General features: G+C 44.9%; 1 protein-coding gene and 1 long non-coding RNA gene across 2 annotated transcripts in view; both read left to right on the forward strand.

Annotated features, from left to right (window-relative positions):
* Nucleotides 1–20,291, forward strand: part of SPTBN5 (spectrin beta, non-erythrocytic 5) — a 179,426-nt gene that overhangs the window by 28,972 nt on the left and 130,163 nt on the right. The window contains exons 20-23 of the mRNA XM_075192975.1: nt 8,340–8,456; nt 9,914–10,071; nt 12,517–12,649; nt 16,621–16,766. Coding sequence (XP_075049076.1) covers nt 8,340–8,456; nt 9,914–10,071; nt 12,517–12,649; nt 16,621–16,766 — 554 coding nt within the window. The remainder of the gene's footprint in view (nt 1–8,339; nt 8,457–9,913; nt 10,072–12,516; nt 12,650–16,620; nt 16,767–20,291) is intronic.
* LOC142108880 (uncharacterized) lies at nt 897–7,974 on the forward strand. The gene is made up of 2 exons (XR_012680241.1): nt 897–2,594; nt 6,333–7,974. It is a non-coding gene; the product is annotated as an uncharacterized LOC142108880 (long non-coding RNA).

Below are 20,291 nucleotides of genomic sequence, written 5' to 3' on the forward strand. Positions count from 1 at the left end.
CTTCGTTATGGTGCTCCCTCCACCTTGCCTAGGTTCTACTTGGTCTGTGACAGACTCCTTGGGTGAATACAGATAAGAGAAAATGCGCTATGAATCAACAACAGCACAAATGCCCGATCTGCAGCTCTCACAAACTGATATCTGAATCTGATATAAGGCAATAAAAAAGAAAGAAATAGAGAGCGCTATCGTGGCAACACGTTTAATGACATTAAAAACAATGAAGAATAAATAAATGTATATGCATCAACAATGATAAATAATATCAAAGGAGTCCAGGAGCAAATATATCTCATAAATGCAGCTCTTGATAATTCCAAACAAATTATACACAAACACTAAGGGCTAGATTTACTAAGCTGCGGGTTTGAAAAAGTGGGGATGTTGCCTATAGCAACCAATTAGATTCTAGCTGTCATTTTGTAGAATGTACTAGATAAATGAAAGCTAGAATCTGATTGGTTGCTATAGGCAACATCCCCACTTTTTCAAACCCGCAGCTTAGTAAATCTAGCCCTAAGCCTGCTGACATTGACCAAGGTTTTCGTTTGATAGGAGGTAAACAAATAGTTAATCTGTTGGTATTGATCAAATAACTCTCCTCAGTTAGGACTAAAGGATTATATAGAAAATTTCATTAGCATATGTAAATAAACCGGTGCACATAAATGGTCAGATATCCATTAGCATACAGAAAGGCACCACAGCAGATTGTTCATCTGATATAGGAAATAAATGTAAGTACTTATCCTTCACAGTCCAGCAAACCACTTGTCCGGAGAGATAGTGAGAAGCAGCAGATTTGCAGCAGCGATATTTGTAGATATTTAACCATCCATAACCCAGGGGCTCAATAAGATCAAAGCTCCACTTCCAAAAGATTGATATTATTAATGACAAGTGAGGCTTTTAGGACGAACGCACTTAAAGGGCGACAGGGTTTGTAACAAGCTGAGTAATTACCTGGTGTAGTATGTCATGGGGTGGGTTCCAGCCAATGGTTGCTCACCTGGGAGGGACCTTGGTAGAATATAGCAGGCTGCACTTCCTGCTTGTGTTCACTTGCAGCACGAGATTCCTGTAGGAGACCCAGCAGCAAGAGAAACGGATAAGTACCACTTGTGGATTTATTCATTGCCTATTATCTTTATTCCTATCTGCCCTCGTCTTTCACTTTATATTTTGCCCCTCTCTATTATTCCCTTCTCTCTCCTCGTTTTCAACCTCTTTTTTTTTTTCTGCCTTTTTTCCTTTCTCCCAAATCTTGCTTTTTTCTCCTCTTATTCCTCTCCCTCTCTTCTCCGCTTTCCCTGCTCACCCCGCTGTCCTCCTCTGTCCTGCCAACATGCCCCGTCCTAGGAGAAATGCCCCACGCCCGGCGCGCCTCAGGTCCCCCTCCCCCCCTCGCTCCCGCCGCCATCTTGCCCCCTCTCCCCCCTCGCTTCCATCATCCTCCTTCCATCCAGCCATCACCTCTAGCGGTGCCCCGCTTCTGGCCCCCCTTGCAGGTCATCCTCCCGCTGTTACAGCCGCACGGCGCGGCCGCGCCACCCCCTCTCTTCTCCCGGCCGGTTCGCGCATGCGCAGAACGCGCGCCCCATCGCGCCCGGCCGGGTCCCGCCACGCAGACTCCTCGGCATGGCTGGCTGCAGGGTCAGCCAGCGGCCCTGTCAGTGACAGCAGCGGTCAGCCCCAGCAGTGGCAGGCAGGCACCCCCCCTCCCCCGGCAGGCGGATATGCCCCCAGTCCTGTCAGGAGCAGGGGCCAGGCCCTAGACACCCTATGCCCCATCACCCCCCCTGAACCAGCAATGAGGGCTAGGTATCAGGAGCACAACCCTCCTGCCCCCCATCAATTGTCTTTCCCTCCCAGCCCATTTCTCCCCCATAGTAGTGGGGCATCTGCATGGGGGTCTAATCCAGGTAGGGATCATCAGGGTCCCAACATGTCCCAGGCCCGTACCCCACCTCACGGGGACCACCGTCACCAACTAGGGGGGGGCACACTTCCCGCCAGACACACAAGAGTTTTTGGAGACAACACCCAGGCGCCGGTGTGGCCCTATTTTCAACGACAGCGTATATCCCCTCCAGCGTCTCGCCTATACACGTCTCATTGGGCCTCTTCCCCGGGGTACGGGGCGGGGGGGCCTTATTACGGGGGTCAGGGGGGTAGGTCCGACAATTTCGTAGTCGATTATCACCATTCCAGCGGCGGTAATTTCGGTTCAGGGCCCCCTCCCCTCCTTGGGGATAGCCGCTTAGAGCGGAGGCGGGAGTCATTTTCAGCGTCCCCCAGTACGGCCCGCGGGTCAGCCCCTAACCTCTCTAACGAAGATAGGGATAGTAACACGGCGCGGCGGCGCTTGGACTATTTACCCAGACATCAGATAACTGTCCCCCTTTCCGTTTCAGAACCTACTGTTATGCATCCGGAGACGAGGGTCGGCAGTCGCGACCGTCCGTGTGCTGAGGCTCAGGATCAGACGACGGCAGAACGAAGGGAGGAAGTGATCCAGGACACGTCAGGAGGACAGGCCACAGCGGTGTCGCTAGGGCAGACATCTGTCGGTGATGGGAATCCTGCTCCTGCTGGTGAGTCCAGTTCCGCTACTATACATAAGTCACACTTGTTGGATTCACCCGTCCTCTCCACAGATAGTGAGTCCTCTGGCTCGGGTGATAGACCCAGGAAACTAATTAAGTTGTTGGAGACTGAATTGCTAGGTAAGCGGGGTAAGCACGCATCCCAGTCAGGAGACACAGATCTACCAGCGGTCCGTAGCGAGTTGGGGCAGGTAGAATCCCTTGAGATCACTCACGGTATTAGGCCCAGTGTGCGGGATAGAATCAGAAGGGGCAAGTACGTGGATATGTACTCGTTAACCGGTGAGGATAAGAAGGCGCTGGCAGCAGCCTGTGAAAAATCGGGCATGGGGGAGGAGAAGTACAGATCCTTCTCTAGATGGGCGAATGCATTTTCCATTTTCGCCACAATATATCTAGAGTCCAGGCCCAGCGAGCAAGCGGAGGTGTGGAGATATATGCACTTGATTAGCGGGATGTTCATAAAGGACGGCCCGGTAATCTGGAGAGCATATGACGAGCTTTTCAGGAAGCGGATGAGCGGGCGAGAGAAGCTTCCGCTCGGATATAAGGACATTGACACATGGTTGGAGCTAATGAGGCCTAGCAATCAGACTGCAGAGGGTAGCGCAGGTAGACGGTTTCAAGGGCCGGGGAGGGCGCAAAACGCCCTCCCCCCGAAAGGAAGGTGTTATGATTTTAATGCAGGGGCCTGTCAAAGAGGTTCACTCTGCAGATTCAGGCACACTTGTACAGCCTGCGGCGGCCATCATCCAGCCACCGATTGTGCCAAGGCTCGGGGAAGTGGAGGAAGGGGAAGAGGCGCTGGTTCGACTCTGCCGAGTCAAGGGGCCATCGCCAATTGATCTGACCGAGCTGGACAAGTGGCTGTCGTGGTTTGATGATAGGGAGACCGCGGCCCTACTCCACGACGGCTTCCATTTTGGCTTCAAACTTCCGGTTCAGGGTAGCATTTCCACAGCAGCTCCGGTGAATCTAAAATCTGCGCTCGCTTTCCCGGAGGTGCTAGACGAGAAAATAGGCAAGGAGGTTGGTTTGGGGCGCATGATCGGCCCGTTCCGACTCCCTCCTATTCCCAACCTCATTTTGTCCCCGGTAGGCGTAGTTCCCAAGAAAACAGAGGGAAAGTTTAGACTGATCCAGCACCTGTCTCATCCCGCTGGTCAGTCGGTTAACGATGCTATTGACGTTAATCTCAGTTCAGTCAGTTACCAGTCATTTGAATCGGCTCTAGCCCTGGTGCAGGAATGCGGCAGGGGCTCATTGCTGGCCAAAGTGGATATCGAATCGGCCTTTAGATTGTTACCCCTTCACCCCGAGTCGTATCAATTCATGGGTTTTCGGCATCGTGGGGGATACTATATCGATCGCTGTCTTCCCATGGGTTGTTCGATTTCATGTGCACTATTCGAGAAATTCAGCGGTTTCTTGCACTGGTGCATTCAGGCGGGGACGGGGTGTCGGTCGATTGCGCACTATTTGGATGACTTTTTGGTGATCGGGCCTCCTGACTCCACGAGTTGTCGTGATACCCTTTTTTCCACGGAGGCGTTGTTTAGGGTGTTAGGCGTTCCCATCGCAGCAGACAAGACAGAGGGCCCTACTACGTGCCTATCATTCCTCGGGATCGAGATCGACACGAAGGCAGGGTTCTGTAGGCTCCCAGAGGATAAGGTTACTAAGATGTACGAGGCCATTGCGGAAGTGTTAGAGGCAAACGCTAGTCCCCTGAGGCAGATACAGTCCTTGTTGGGGCGGTTCAACTTTGCTTGCCGGGTGATCCCCATGGGGAGGGTTTTCTGTAGGAAGCTACAAAGAGCCACGGCAGGTAGGAGTAGGCCACACGCAATCATAAGTCTATCCAAAGTGGTTAGGGAGGATCTGCAGATATGGCTCATTTTCCTTAGGGGTTTCAATGGCAAGCGTATCTGGCCGTCACCTCCGGTAACAAACTCTGAAATCAATTTGTTCACGGACGCTGCAGGGGCTTCCGGTTTTGGGGCTTATCTCGACGGACACTGGTGTGCGGAGGAATGGCCCGAGGAGTGGCATAGGGACGGTATCACTAAGAACTTGTTGGTTCTCGAACTGTTCCCGATTGTGGTAGCAATCGAACTGTGGGCTCCCGCTTTGCGGGGTAAGCACATAGTCTTTTGGTGTGACAATATGGGGGTGGTCCAGTCCATCAATAAGCAGAGCGCTTCGGCCCAACATGCAATTTCGCTGCTGCGTCACCTAGTTCTGCGCTGTCTACAGTATGACATCTCGTTCAGGGCGGAACATGTCCCGGGGGTGCAGAATTGCCTAGCTGACGCGTTATCTCGTTTCCATTGGAGCAGGTTTCGCAACCTGGCTCCTCAAGCGGACGATGTTGGTACCCCGTGTCCTCCTTGTGTTTGGCAGATCATCAAGCCGGCATAAGAGGGCTCGCGGAACAAGCAATAGCTCCCTCCACCCTGAAAACATATCAGTCGGCGTGGAGACGGTGGTTGCTTTTCAGCAGACAAAAGGACCAATCAGAGGCAGGTCAGCAAGATGCCATGCTAGCCTTTATGTGGGATAGGTACTCGGAGGGAGATTCAAGGACTACTATGGCATCCACCCTGGCCGGGATATCATTTATGGCTAAGCTGCACGGTTACCCTGACGTCACAAAAGGATTTTTGATTAATAAGGCCCTGAGGGGATGGGGGAGAGTCCGTCCCTCTCATGCCGATACCCGTTTACCGATTACCTCTAACATTTTGGAAGATCTGATAGGGAATGTGGGGTTGGTTACCTTAGATAGTTACGAGAAACTTTTATTTAGTTTGGCCTTTTCCATGGCTTATTTTGGAGCCTTTCGCATCTCAGAGTTGGTAGCCAGGTCCAGGGGACATCAGGAGTCAGGTTTGAGAGTTGAGCATGTCAGTCTGGGCGAAGGGATCTTAGCCTGCAAAATAGTTAAATCAAAGACTGACCAAAGCGGCAGGGGATCATGGGTCCAGTTAACCTCCCAGCAGCCATGTCTGATTTGCCCGGTCAGGTTAGCATCATTGTTTATGAGTAAAAGACCTCATGCTAATTTGTTTCTGTGTCACGCTAATGGTATACCGTTGACAAAATATCACTTCGCGACCATTTTAAAACGTACCTTGCAGTCTATTAATTTAAACAGTACATTATACGGGACACACTCATTTAGGATCGGTGCAGCTACATCCGCTGCCTTGGCAGGTTCTTCTAGCGAAGCTATAAAAGCACTGGGGCGATGGAAATCTGCGGCTTTTAAGTCATATGTTAGAATTGACAAGGTTGTTGACTGATGTTGTAATGTTTAATCAATTTGGTTTTTTTACAGTTTTTTTTTTTTTCTTTTCTACCTCTACTTCTCTCCTGAGTCTTCAACCGTCCCATCCCATTTCCCCTACCCATCCCATCTTCTCCCTCCATTTGGTGGGCTACCCTGGGCTTTTCCGCTCGCCGCTTTAACGTGGGGGCGCGAAGGGATTTTCACCCGGGTTTCCCTGGGCGTAAGTCCTGATTAGTGGTGGCTGCCGGGGTTTTTCCGGGTGTTGTTTACCTTCGCCTGGGTGGTCTGCCCCCCATATGTGTGTCCTCCCCTCCCCCCCCCCCCCCTTGTGATTGAATTTTCCGCGTACTATTCTTCTCATACCTTCCTATACCAAACCTGGCTGTCTTCCCAACTTCAAGGTATGTTTGTTAACACGGTTTTTCTGATTTCAGGTGATGGTGTTCCAGCTAAGGTGGTGTGGATCATCGGTCATTCATTTATATTTTGGGCCGCTGGCCACCCTGGGTCTAAGGTTATTCCGAATCATGGCAGTACGGTTATAAGATGGTGGGGGAAAAGAGGTTTAGGCTGGCCGGATATTATTCCGTGGTTGACAAGGCTCATTAGACAACAAGGCCCACCAGACGTACTGGTAGTACATGCAGGAGGTAATGATTTGGGAAAAGGAAAGTCCTTAGATCTCATCATAGTAATTCGGGAGGACCTGCGACGTATACACGAGGCGTGGCCTGATATCATTATTGGTTGGTCGGCTTTAATTCCCCGATTAGCATGGAGAACGACCATTCCCTTAAAGAAAATGACGGTTATGGTTAGGAAGTTAAATAGCGCCATCCGGAAGGTAGTTCGGTCCTTGGGAGGTATAGTCATCGACCATCCGGGGTTGGGGGTGGAGTCACCACACCTTTTTAGACGGGACGGCGTTCACCTTAACGAAGAGGGTATGAGGCTCTTCATAGATAGGATCTGCGGGGGAGTGGCGGCGTGTTTCGGTTAGTTGGTGGCGGGCTGCGGCGTCTGTAGGGCGCAGCGGGGTAGGAAGGCACTGCGTTCAGCGGCTGATTAATGGGCGCACGGGTAGTTGGTCGTAGGTCACTGCCCCCTTTGAAGCATCAGTAACTCCTTTTGGTCCTTCGGTGAGGAGGGTCCCTGTTCGGCTCGGTGAGGGAGGGCAGTGTGAGTTGTAAGGGGCAGTCACTCTGACGTCAACTCAGCGCTAAGTATGTAGGGATTTGTTCCCCGTGATTTGAGGACTCACGGCGGTTTGCGCCAGTCCACTAAGTGATCTTGTGCTATCAGCTCGTGAGCTGTTACGCAGTGCTCTTTCTCCGCCACCATAGGTTTTAGTTAAAATAGAATCCTTACAATAAAATTCCTGCCATTTTTTAATAACTTATCCAGGTCTACGCGTCTTTATTTGCATGCAATGTGTAAAGTTTAAGGTTGATGTGAAGTTTGTGGGAACATACACAGTGAGCCCTTTATGACAAGTGAGGCTTTTAGGACGAACGCACTTAAAGGGCGACAGGGTTTGTAACAAGCTGAGTAATTACCTGGTGTAGTATGTCATGGGGTGGGTTCCAGCCAATGGTTGCTCACCTGGGAGGGACCTTGGTAGAATATAGCAGGCTGCACTTCCTGCTTGTGTTCACTTGCAGCACGAGATCCCACCCTCCCATCCCTCAATTTTAGTGGGGTCTTTTGAAGTGGGGTAGGAAGGCACTGCGTTCAGCGGCTGATTAATGGGCGCACGGGTAGTTGGTCGTAGGTCACTGCCCCCTTTGAAGCATCAGTAACTCCTTTTGGTCCTTCGGTGAGGAGGGTCCCTGTTCGGCTCGGTGAGGGAGGGCAGTGTGAGTTGTAAGGGGCAGTCACTCTGACGTCAACTCAGCGCTAAGTATGTAGGGATTTGTTCCCCGTGATTTGAGGACTCACGGCGGTTTGCGCCAGTCCACTAAGTGATCTTGTGCTATCAGCTCGTGAGCTGTTACGCAGTGCTCTTTCTCCGCCACCATAGGTTTTAGTTAAAATAGAATCCTTACAATAAAATTCCTGCCATTTTTTAATAACTTATCCAGGTCTACGCGTCTTTATTTGCATGCAATGTGTAAAGTTTAAGGTTGATGTGAAGTTTGTGGGAACATACACAGTGAGCCCTTTATGATTGTTGATGCATATACATTTATTTGCTCTTCATTGTTTTTAATGTCATTGAACGTGTTGCCACGATAGTGCTCTCTCTTTCTTTCTTTTGAATACAGATAAGACCTGGTGGCAGCTTGTGTGTAAAAGGATCATGTTCTAATGAGCAGAAAGGTTCCGTTCAACAGATTCCCTTTACTTTTATGTGCTACAAATATGTATGGTTTTTATTATGTTAAAAAAAATAGTGGTAGGAAAGTAAGATTTTTTCCTTTTATTTTCCTTTTCATTTAAAGTTCCTACTTGACATGTCAGACATGGAGGGCTGGATTGCAGAAAAACTTCCACAGGCAAACAGTAAGGATTATGGTAAAGAAGAAGCTGCCACTGTAAAACTGATGAAAAAGCACAAGGTACGTTATAGAATCCTTGTCTACAATTCCAATGGTGTAACGTTTTATACAATATAAAGTATCACGCACATGTATTTTGGCAAAACTGTAACTGATTTAAAGAGGTTGTTCCCCTTTAGACTTTATCAATTGACCACTGAAGGCGGCATAACTCCGTCCATGACTGGTTGGTGAATGCACCTATCCAATTATCTGTTCATATCTTATTAGACTTCTCACCCCCAAATATTGTGCTTTTCAATACTTTATAATAATTTCATTATAGTTAATGCATTATAAATAGATATTTCATGATAAATGTTTGCTTTAGAATGAAGAAAAACTTTGTAAATGTATGTATGAGTCTTACTAAATATTAAAGATGAATGGCGTGAGGACGTTATCTTAAATACATGGAAAAGGATGATAGATGATCTTGTATATGTTCAAAATGAAATAATTTTGATTAGGATCATCATTGGCTGACAGTCTATTCAGATACCTCGTAGTGCATAGGAAACAATGCCTAACCCTATTTCTTCCTATACTATGATTTTGTTTTTCCTTGTTTAGTGCTGCAGTTATCCAGTTAACTGTAAACAGATTTATTTTTTTTTAAGCAATTGTGGGACGGTTTTTCACCCACATTTCTGGCACTTTTTTCCCCACTGTAGTTGTTGATTTAAAAATAAAAATTGAATGATGATGAGCTCTTATAGACATCATTCAAGCCCTTCTCCAATACCACCAGGTATCATATGGACCCACACCAAACCCATTTTGCCTGCAGCCCAGAGCCAGACCGCACGGTATGTGTCAAGGCAGCTGCTGCAGCTGACAGTGAAGAAGTACTTAATCTGACTGGTCCTATTGAATAGAGCTGAATACAAAGTTTTGTTCAGCTGATTTGAATAGCACTGGACAGATTAAGCCCCCAGCATTGTGAGCAGCCTTGACATATGCAACTTAGTCCATACTATGTGCTACATGAGGGGTCAGGACTTCTGATAACCCCCTATAATATAATGGAATATGTGAGTTTCAGATACATAAGTGATTAAATGGCAGATGCAAAATGCCTTCCGAACACTGCAGGATACATTAACATTTGGAGTAAAAAAAAAGGTCTGATCTTTGCCCTGTTTGTTCCCAATCATCATCTTTGCTTTAAACCATTCAGCAGCCTGACAGTAATTTAACCTACGCAACACATTTTTCACATTTCTCGATTTACATTGCTCATGCCGTTAAAAGGAAGAATTCTATTAAAGTCTTTAATACAGATATAGATAGCTGTCTGTGCCTTATATGAAATATGTAATAACTGCCAATTGATCCTCTGTATAAATAAACGATAACCCATTTAGTTTGGCTGCAAACAGTCTGTGAGGCTTTTGCTAATAGGTTGTGATTTCTTCAAAATGCAGTTGACTGATATGAAGGTAATGGTAGGGACTCTCTCCTGTATTTATCAATAGGACATGCAGCATGATATTGAACTGCAACAGAACCTGGCAACTGAGCTGGGTAGTGAAGTCTGGGACTTGCCTAACTTTACTCCGTATGATGAAGTGGATGCTCCAGTTCACAAGATTCATTCACAACTGCAAACCCTACAGGATCGTGCTACTGTGAGGTAACCACACCACTCTGTGCTGTACTGTGGGCTTAATTCACTAATGAATGGCAGAACAGGAGTTTATATGGGAATCAACATATTTACAAAATCATTGTGTCCATCCAAAATAATTTTTTTTGTTTTGGGTGAAATTGAAGGATATAATAAGGAAAATAAAAATATTTTTACCTTTTGATGGCTTGTTCAATGGATTCGCCAGGGTACCCAAGATCTCTAATGGTCTTGTGCTGCACTCTTTCCAGGCAGAGCGCTAAGCTTAGAGATCAGTGAAGCGTGGGATCATTAGATCCATTTAGAACTCCTGTGGATCTATCGAACAGCGCATCCAAGATGAGTGTTTTAATTTTCGATATTAACTTCATCTCCACCAAAAATGTATTTTTTTTTACAATTCTGGGCACAGTTCTTCTTTAATTTATTATGTTTAAACATTGTGTTTCCCCTTTAAAAGTCAAATTTCTGAGTAAACTCTTGTGGTGACATGTACAGTCATGGCCAAAAGTTTTGAGAATGACACAAATATTATTTTTCACAAAATCTGCTACCTCAATTTTTATGATGGCAATTTACATATACTCCAGAATGTTATGAAGAGTGATCAGATGAATTGCAATTAATTTCAAAGTCCCTCTTTGCCAAGATAATGAAGTTTATCCCAAAAACAACATTTCACCTGCATTTCAGCCCTGCCACAAAAGATCCAGCTGACATCAGGTCAGTGATTCTCTCGTTAACACAGGTGAGAGTGTTGATGAGGACAAGGCTGGAGATCACTCTGTCATGCTGATTGAGTTAGAAAAACAGACTGGAAGCTTTAAAAGGAGGGCGGTGCTTGAAATCATTGTTCTTCCTCTGTTAACCATGGTCATCTTCAAGGAAACACGTGCAGTCATCATTGCTTTGCACAAAAAGGGCTTCACTGGCAAGGATATTGCTGCTAGTAAGATTGCACCTAAATCATCCATTTATTGGATCTTCAAGAACTTCAAGGGAGAGAGGTTTAATAGTTGTGAAGAAGGCTTCAGGGCGCCCAAGAACGTAACAGCAAGCGACAGGACCATCTCCTAAAGTTGATTCAGCTGCGGGATCGGGGCATCACCAGTGCAGAGATTGCTCAGGAATGGCAGCAGGCAGGTGTGAGTGCATTTGCACACACAGTGTGGCCCAGAAGTTGATTGACAGCATGCCAGGTCGAATTCCAGAAGTCTTCAAAAAGAAAGGTCAACACTGCAAATATTGAGTCTTTACATAAACTTAATGTAATTGTCCATAAAAGCCTTTGACATTTTTGAAATGCTTGTAATTTTACTTCAGTATACCATCTGACAAAAAGGTCTAAAAACACTGAAGCAGCAAGCTTTGTGAAAACCAATACTTGTGTAATTCTGAAAAATTTTGCCCGTGACTGTACATCACTGAACAAATATCCACTTTGGCTAAAAGAATGTCCACAATCTAGTTAACACATATAGGGGTGACACAGCCACAGATTTTGAGTTTGTATAAGAGGGCACTGAGGAGGTCCATTAAGGAGATACAAGTCATGTTGTGTTCTTTGCAACCACAGTTGCAAAGAAGAAAGGGAAAGAGAAGCCAGGAGGTGTGGACCTTCTGTCTACAAATGGGATTATTGGCTTAAAAGGCCTCCACTTACTCTCTTGTTTTGAAATTTAGCATCCATTTGGAGTATAGTGCATGGCAGGAAATTGAGCTCTCTCAGACAATAGTACTATTAGTTTATAGAAGCTCTGTCTCCTGGCAGAAGCAAGTGCTTATTCTAGGGGACAGAAAGTACAGGGATTTCCAGACTTGGATCTGCTTTACTCCACAGCAACCATATTAGGCTCAAACTTGTCCTCTAGGTACCAGTTTGGGCTCAGCCTTGCCCAACAGGCAAGGATAGCAAGGGGATTTTCGGGCCCCAGTACAGCAACTTCTTGGGGCCCCTACTATGGCCACCAAAGGGGGTGTGACCAGGTGGCTTCTTCCACTACACAGGCAGGCATGGGCCCTCAGGCAGGCTTGGGTCCAAGTACTTTGTACCTGCTCTCCGCTCTCTTGGCATCCCTGCCAGCAGGCACCAGATTGGGCTCAGCCTTGCCCACCAAGGACTAGAATAGGTTAAGCCTTGCCCACCAGGAACAAGATTGTGCTCAAATTGAATCATTAGTCAACAGATTGAGTGTAGAGAACCTTACCAAGTGTGATTTACTAAAATATGCATACAGAAGGCAGAACTATTCTTACCAAAGACCCAAAGGTTTGCTACTTTGCAAGTAGTGAGTTACAATAATTCTGACTTTACACTATCCTAATAAAAATGACCACCACTATCCAATTTTAGACAGTGTATGGTGCTTAAACAGTTTCTTTCAGTACATTTTTTAACTGTCAGCTGTAGTTCTTATTTACAAGATTTTCATTTGATGCATCTCTGCATAGATGGGGAAAATTGGAAGAGGCATTGGCTTTGCATGAATACATCAGGGAGTCTGGGGACCTACAGGAATGGATCAACCAGCAGAGACAGATTGCCAGTTCTGAGGACTATGGCAATGATTATGAGCATGTCCTGGTGAGACCTACATAATAAATTCTTCTTATATATTTCATGCCTACATTTGCAATCTGTATCTGTTGCACACGTCAGTAATGTGTATCTGTCACACGTGCGTATATCGATTTAATGCATGATTCATCTTTCCTCATTTTTTTTTAATTTATACATGCATAATACATGAATTTGTAGCTAAAAAAATAATACATTAATCAGTTCATCATTGTTCCTTTTTAAATAGACCCAAAATGTTTCAGTATTGTAAGTGACATTGAAGTTACAAAAAATGATTTTTTAAAAGTAAGAAAACACCCCTGATATTAAATATATCCAATTGCAGTCAAATTCACAAATGATCAAAAAAGTCTTTGTGATTTGTAATTTTTAGGAACTTTTTTATTTTCAAAAACATTATAACACCAGATGCCAGTAGTCCAGGCCCGGCGCTCCCATTAGGCAAGGTTAGGCAGTTGCCTAGGGCACCGGGCTCTGCTGGGCTCCACAGAATTAAAAAACATTTATTAGTGGTTTAAAACTTGCGGCGACTGCTGAGCGTACCTTAAACGGCCGCCGCACAGCTTGAGATAGATCCACGGGGAGGGGCTATGGATCACCACCGCTGCCCTCCCCTCCAACAGCTGATGGGGCGCTCTGTCTCCTCCCCTCCACTCACTGACTGTCGGGCGTAACATCATCATCACGGCCCGACAGTGTCAGTGAGGGACGGGACCCGCCAGAGAGGACCAGCTTTATGGAGCCAAGGTAAGGAAAGACGGGGGAGGTGGGAGGGGGGAGTTTTTTACATTGTGCCGGGGGGCGGATTTATTTACATTGTGCCGGGGGGGGGGCAGATTTTGACATTGTGCCTAGGGCGCCAAGGACCCTAGCACCGGCCCTGCAGTAGTCAGGATGCTAGCAGCTATAGAAGCAGGTAAACAGATTACACCATAGTGGGCATGCCAATGCAGAGTAGAGTGGATGGAGGCATCTCAAGGGCTTGTGGGTGTAACTGGCACTGATGAAACAGGCAAGAAAGAGTAAGGAGGGAATGGGGAGGAAGGGGATTTGAGGCCAGGACCCGGACCCTGGTGCCTACATGTGTGTTATGTGGAGGCGTTCCAGCGTAGTGATCAGATGTGGGGGGGAGGGGGAGAGTTAGTGTTTCGACAGAGCTAAAAAAAGAAGGTTGTGATTGTATGGATTTTATCATTTTATGGCTTTAATTCTTTGTGAATTTCACATTCATCCGTTTTTAATATTGCCAATATAGGCACCATTTTTTAAAGCTTAATTTTTAATTTTTCACAATAAAAGTACACTTCTAGATGTGTAACATGTTGGCTTTGGTCTGGTTACTTATAGGGCTTTTCCCGCACCTTCTCTCCCCTCCCTATCTTCAGACAGACAGCCCAAAATTGCCACATACACTCCATTGCTTGAGCCTTATGTATACTGCATGTCTCTGTGCTAATTCCTTGTGTATATTTGTCTACCCGATACTGATCTGACTTCTTCCTGACCATCCTTGTCATCTCATCTCTGATCCCTGTCATGACAGCCTGTTGCTTGACAATACCTGTCTGCCTATGACACTGACCTCTGGCTTGTATTCTGACTTTGAACCTGTGTTGCCCATGCTGATCGCTGGCCTGTCCCCATCTACAATTGTGCCTCATCCGTTGTCTCTAGGTTCTGTCTCTGGTAGTTGGGGCAAACATGGGGGCTCCAACCTGTAGTTGTCCCACCACCTCCTTGCAGAGGTTCCTGGTGAAGACCAGACATCTATTTAGTCTCCATTCCCGAGCTGAGCCAGTGCCAACTGTTTGCAGCATAGTAGGACCACACCCACATTCTGTGACCACAAAATTCACAAAAATCATAATTATTCTAGTGAATATTACGCCACTCCCATATTGTATGACTTCTAAGAGCTTACGATCAAGGAAGTAAATATGTGTACTTTTTTTTTTACCCTTTTTTACAACCTCAAGTGAACTTGGGCCATTATCTTCAGAATTCTGAAGTTTAAAAATTTGCAAGATTCAAGACAGGATTTCATTGATAAAGTTTTATTGCAGCTTAAAAAACTGTGCTGCAAAACACGTTTTGTTCTTGATTAAATATCTTCTTCAGACTGTCACACGCCGGCCCCGCGATCGGGTACTGACGGTATTACCTCCCTTCAGCAGGCAGAAGTCTCGGCGATCGCGGCCGCATCTTCCTGATGGCGGGTGCCGTCTTGCTTTCTGCGCAGACCCGTTCTTCCATTTAAGACCTCCCACTCGTCCCTCATTGGCCCAAATCTATTGGAGGGATATTTAAAGCACCTGACCTAGCTGTCAGGTGCCTGTTCTTTGTGCTCACTTCCCTGCAAGTGGTAGGACCTGGCTCTTTCTCTCTCCGCTCCTGGAATTCTGTCTACAGTTCATTATATCCTGTCCGCAGATCACATTGAACTTCCAAGCTGTTCCAGTGACTCCTTTGCTGCCTATTCTGAATAACCTCTCTAGTGTCCAGCTACAGTTCAGTATCTCCTGTCTGCAGACCACATTGAACTTCCACGCTGTTCCAGTGGCTCCATTGTTATCTACTAGTGTACAGCTATCGGCTATTCTCTCTGTTCTCTGCTCTCCCAAACTGATCTGACTGGTACTCTTTCAGGGGGCCGCGACCTGCGGAGCAGGGGCTGTTAAGACCATACCTCCTTGCTGGGTTTCCTGGTGAAGACCATCTGTTCCGTTAAACTCCGCGCCCTTGGGTTGAGTTGTGCCAAATCAGGCAGATTCAGGGGATCCTAAGATCACCTGTGAATTCCGTGACACAGACAAATGTGTGTTTCAAAGAAACAACCTCCACCCCCCTGTCCAGCATAAAGAGGAGAGTCCCTTCTGTACTCGCTACTTCTTCAACTAGTAAATCGTTCATTATTCAGGGGTTGACAACCTGGCGTACTCTGAATGACTTATAGTGAGTGGTGAAGTGTATAGAAAACACTGATTTTATAGTCTGCCATGCTGTCCAATCAGCATCCTCTAGATCAGTGTTTCCCAATCCTAGTCCTCAGGGACCCCTAACAGTGCAGGTTTTCCAGGTCACAAGTGAAATAATTATATCACATGTGGATCTTTCAAAATGTGTCCGTCAGTAATGATTACACTGTGCGCCAGCAAAGAGATATGGAAAACATGCACTGTTAGGGGTACTTGAGGACTAGGGTTTGGAAACACTGCTCTAGTTACTTCCCTTTCTTTATATCCATCCAAAGTTATTCAAGGTGTCGATCCCTGACTGGTCCATTAACTGAACGTAGTTGGTGTAGATAATAACCAGGACTGAGTTCAGCTCTCCCTGATTTATGTTTATTGGGTGGAGGGGGCTTATTTTTTTTTTAATGTTTTTACCTTTTGTAATTTTTTTAAAGTCAACACTTCACATTGTGTACATTTGAGGCTTATTAACAAGCAACCTGTTTATCTGTAAAATATCGTTAACTAAGCATAATTGTTGGACATACATCCATGTGACTCATTTAATTTAAAATATAGTAAAATTCATAAGTAATATTAATAGTGTAAAATACCTGTATAAGTAGTTCTGATGTCACCACTAATTTACGTAGAGCAGTAAATTTGCAGTACCAAACGGCAGCAGGACCTAGATAGAACAGTGGAAACTGTTCAAAAGTATTTTCAGTTTTACTCCTAAACTACTGTTTGGTTAAACTTCATTTGGGGTTTAAATTATGAATGAAAGAGAGGTAACATGGGGACGAGTATTTTACACCTGTGTTTAGTAAGAAATATCATACTCCTAACATATAAGTGTAAGATAGTCACAGTAACCCTTGGGTTCTGTGTGCTGCATAAAATCAATGAGTTAGAGTATTGTAGTTATGAAAACACTTTACTTCAAAAATTTGCCAGCTGTTTTTTGTCTTTACAACGAAAGAAAAATATCTTCCTGAAGTTGATAAGCCTTTCTTTTCACAGCACCTGCAGGCTAAATTTGACAACTTCCAGCTTCAGATGGAAACAGCCGGCCAAAGGGTGGCTGGAAGCCAACGACTTGCGGACAGTCTGCTTGACCGAGGACATTCAGAATCAATGCAAATTGTTCAAAGGCAAAAGGAGCTACGGTAATTGGTCTTTGAGAGATCATTTTATAATTGAATTTAAAACCGTAGGCAAGTTACAAAGCCATGGTGGTGATGCTTGCCTGGATCTCAGAGTTATAGAGGGCTCTTAGCTGTACATCTAAAACCTGTATATGAGGGATGAAATTTTAGCTGCAAATCGTTGATCGCCAGAGATTTGGTGGTTGCTAAGAACACCATTCCAGTTCTTTCCTCTTCTGTGTGTCCCACATCGGTTCTCATGATGATACATAGTGTACATACAGTTTGTACACTCAATCAATAATAGCATCTTCTTTCAATGTGACATATAGTGGTGTGATGCATATATTGTGCATACTCAATCCCTATAATAGCATCTTTTCATGACGTTACATGCAGTGTGAGACATATAGTGTATAACAGGGTCTCTGCAATATATTATTTCTGTTTCATTCATTTCGGGGACATTGCTACCTTGGGGTAAAGAGACTGATGCTGGAGCACTTAGGAGCTACCTGTACAGAAAGAAAAGATCCTCCCTTCTACAATCATTCACCAACTTCTCCTCACTTTAAAGTAACTGCCCTGGAATCTGGACGCTTTTGCACAGAGCAGCCTATGGCAGCTGAGTTTAATTATCTTTATTCAAGGACATAGGGGCCATGTACAGTTAGCGCTGATGGGCGCTTAGCTGGTACATTATTAGGGAGTAGAAAATACAAAAACAAAGTAGAAAGGGAGACAAAACCAGAAGGGATTTTCGACCTAAGCGGACATAAACTTGCGCAAAACCAGATCAAAGCGTTAAATAAGGGTTTAAAATTCGCCCCTAATAAGAACCTTAATAAGTTTGAGACATACATCGACTTACACAAATTTGTGAGAAAATTGACGCTGAAGAAATTTTTTCTTCAGAATCAATTGAAATTACAACATACCCCACAATCAGAGAATCCGTTCAGGCACACGCAACTAAAGGCCAAGTCATCCTTTTATCCTAGTTATTTGAAGGGTCCATATATAGAGACATTTCAAAGAATGGTTGAGACAGATTTGGAGAAACTCAAACTACATAGTAAAACAAAGGAAAAATGTAACAAAATTGGAACCAGCCGGTATATGCCAATTAAAGGAGAGTACAGAACTGGTTATAAAATTGGCGGATAAGGGTGGGGGACTAGTCCTTATGGACAAATCCAACTACCTAAAGGAAGCCAATAGACTCCTTAATGATCAAGAGACATATCTGATTCTATCAAAAGACCCTACAGAAGAATATAAGAAAGGACTGAAAGAGATATTGGTTCAGAGTTTAGAATCTAGTATTTTGAACAGAAGGGAGTATGATTACTTGGATGTGAAAACACAGAGGCTTCCAGTCTTTTACTTTCTACTTAAATATCATATAGATCTTACTAACCCTTCTGGCATACCGATTGTATTGGGAATTGGGTCATTAACAGCCAATTTGTCAGAATATGTAGACAAAATTTTACAACCACTAGCAGCTAGCCAAAGGAGCGATCTGAAGGACACAATCCAGGTTCTGAATCTGCTTAGGGACATCGATTGGAAGGAAGGGTATCTACTCATGACCTGCGACATTATGTCGTTATATACTGTGATATACACAAATATGCTGCTCTTGCTTCTCAGTTGTACATTTTCTGTAGCAAGCTCAATATTTTTGATATGTACAGTTTATCCATTCTGCCATTTCAGATTACGGGACTAGTTCCAAGGCTAAGTCTGTTATTTATTTTACCTGACTCAAGTACCAGGCTAAACTGCTGAATGGATGAAAGAAACCAAGTGTCCGATGTGCAGCTTGCAAATCTAAGGATCGTGTACGTGCACATTTGGGGATGATGCAGCTGAGATGGCACAATCCATCTAAGCTGCATGGGCAAGGTTGATGGCACAATCCATCGCTGAGCTGACTTGCATTTTCCCACACCAGAGATTCTGAACTTGATGTTTTCCCTCTAGAAAACATCTCACAAGTTTTAGCAGCGCTTATTGCAGTGACCTAGGTAGAAATCACCTTGGGCTAAGACTGTTGAGAAATCAGTTATTGGCTTGCAATGAGCATTTTCCTCACTGGAAAATTATTAGATCATCTTCAGTGCGTATGCATTTGAATCCATCAGTTCTGTGAGGACTCTAATTCAGGGTTTTCTTCCCAGGAGGAGGGATATTTTGGTTGTAATTACTCTTACGGCTTTGAAGAAGAGTTATTTAGAAGAAGGAGTAGACTATTTCTCAGGTCCTTAATATTCAGGATTTGGTGGATTCTTCTATTCCTGATGTTTCTGTTTTTAAAATAAAGTATAAATGCTTATTTATTTTCTCTTCATCTCCACAGTTATTAGAGATATTTGGGGAACTTTTGACTAAACCTGATAAAACATTCCAAATTCCGCAGAGGTTCCTGGCAGTTTATCCTTTACTAGCTGAGGATAATGAGAGGTGGGAATTTCCACCTAAGGTGGACACGCCTTTGCTCGTTTGTCTAAGTCCACCACAATCCCTATCCGAATGATGATTCTTTTTAGGAAGGCAGAGACAGAAAATGAAGGCCATTTTGAAGTCCATTTATGTGGCAGCAGGTGCGGTCTGGGACCAATTAGAACATTCACATTGATCAACAAAGTTTTGAGAACTGGTCAGAACAAGAGATGGAATGTCTGCAATCAGACATCCCCAGATCAGAGTTACTTCCCTTGATGGATCACATTAGGGAAGCATTTGAGTACTTGGTAAGGTGGCTCTGGATACGGCCCTTATTGAATCTAGAATCAGTAGAGCCTTTTGGCGAAGTAGATGTGAAGTCTAAGAGGACTCTGGAATCCTTGCTTTATGATGGTAATGCTCTTTTCTGGGCAAGAACTAGACAAAATAATTAGTCAGCAGTGGAGGTAAGAGCTTGTTTCTTCCAGTAAACTCTCAAGTCAAAATGGCCAAAGTTTCGATCCTTTTGTTTTCCCATCATGCAGAGTCTCCTCCTCAAGTGGTAAGCCTTTTGCCCCAAAAGGCGAACAACAGAAGAGCAAACATGTCTTGACATCCAAGCCCCAGTCCCACTGACAAATAATCCGCATGACTGGGTTCTGTTCCATCCAGCTTTGTCTGTGGTGGGAGCCTTCTGTTTTTCTGGGGCCAATGGATAGCTTTCTCTTCAGATGCATGGATAAAGAGGCATTGTAGTGAGGGGTTGTTTATAAGACCTCCATGGGCCTTCACCAAAAAGGTTCCTTTCCATCAGACTTTCTGTGGAAAGGACTAAAATATTGGCTTTATGTGGGCTGTTCAGTCACTACAGTCCACTGGAATGCTTGTCCTTGTCCCAGAAGAGCAAAATGTCCAGGGGTTTTATTTAAATATTTTTTTCTGGTTCAAAAACAGGACAAGACTTATCAACCCATTTTGAACTTGAAATCACCTGTCTCCTGGTGAACTAGTTCAAGAAGGAATCCTTCAGATCTACCCTCAGTGGTATGGAGCACAATGAATTCCTTGTGTCCATGGACATAAATGATGCTCACC

This window comes from Mixophyes fleayi, chromosome 12 (genome assembly GCF_038048845.1).
Source record: "Mixophyes fleayi isolate aMixFle1 chromosome 12, aMixFle1.hap1, whole genome shotgun sequence".
Taxonomy (NCBI): domain Eukaryota; kingdom Metazoa; phylum Chordata; class Amphibia; order Anura; family Limnodynastidae; genus Mixophyes; species Mixophyes fleayi.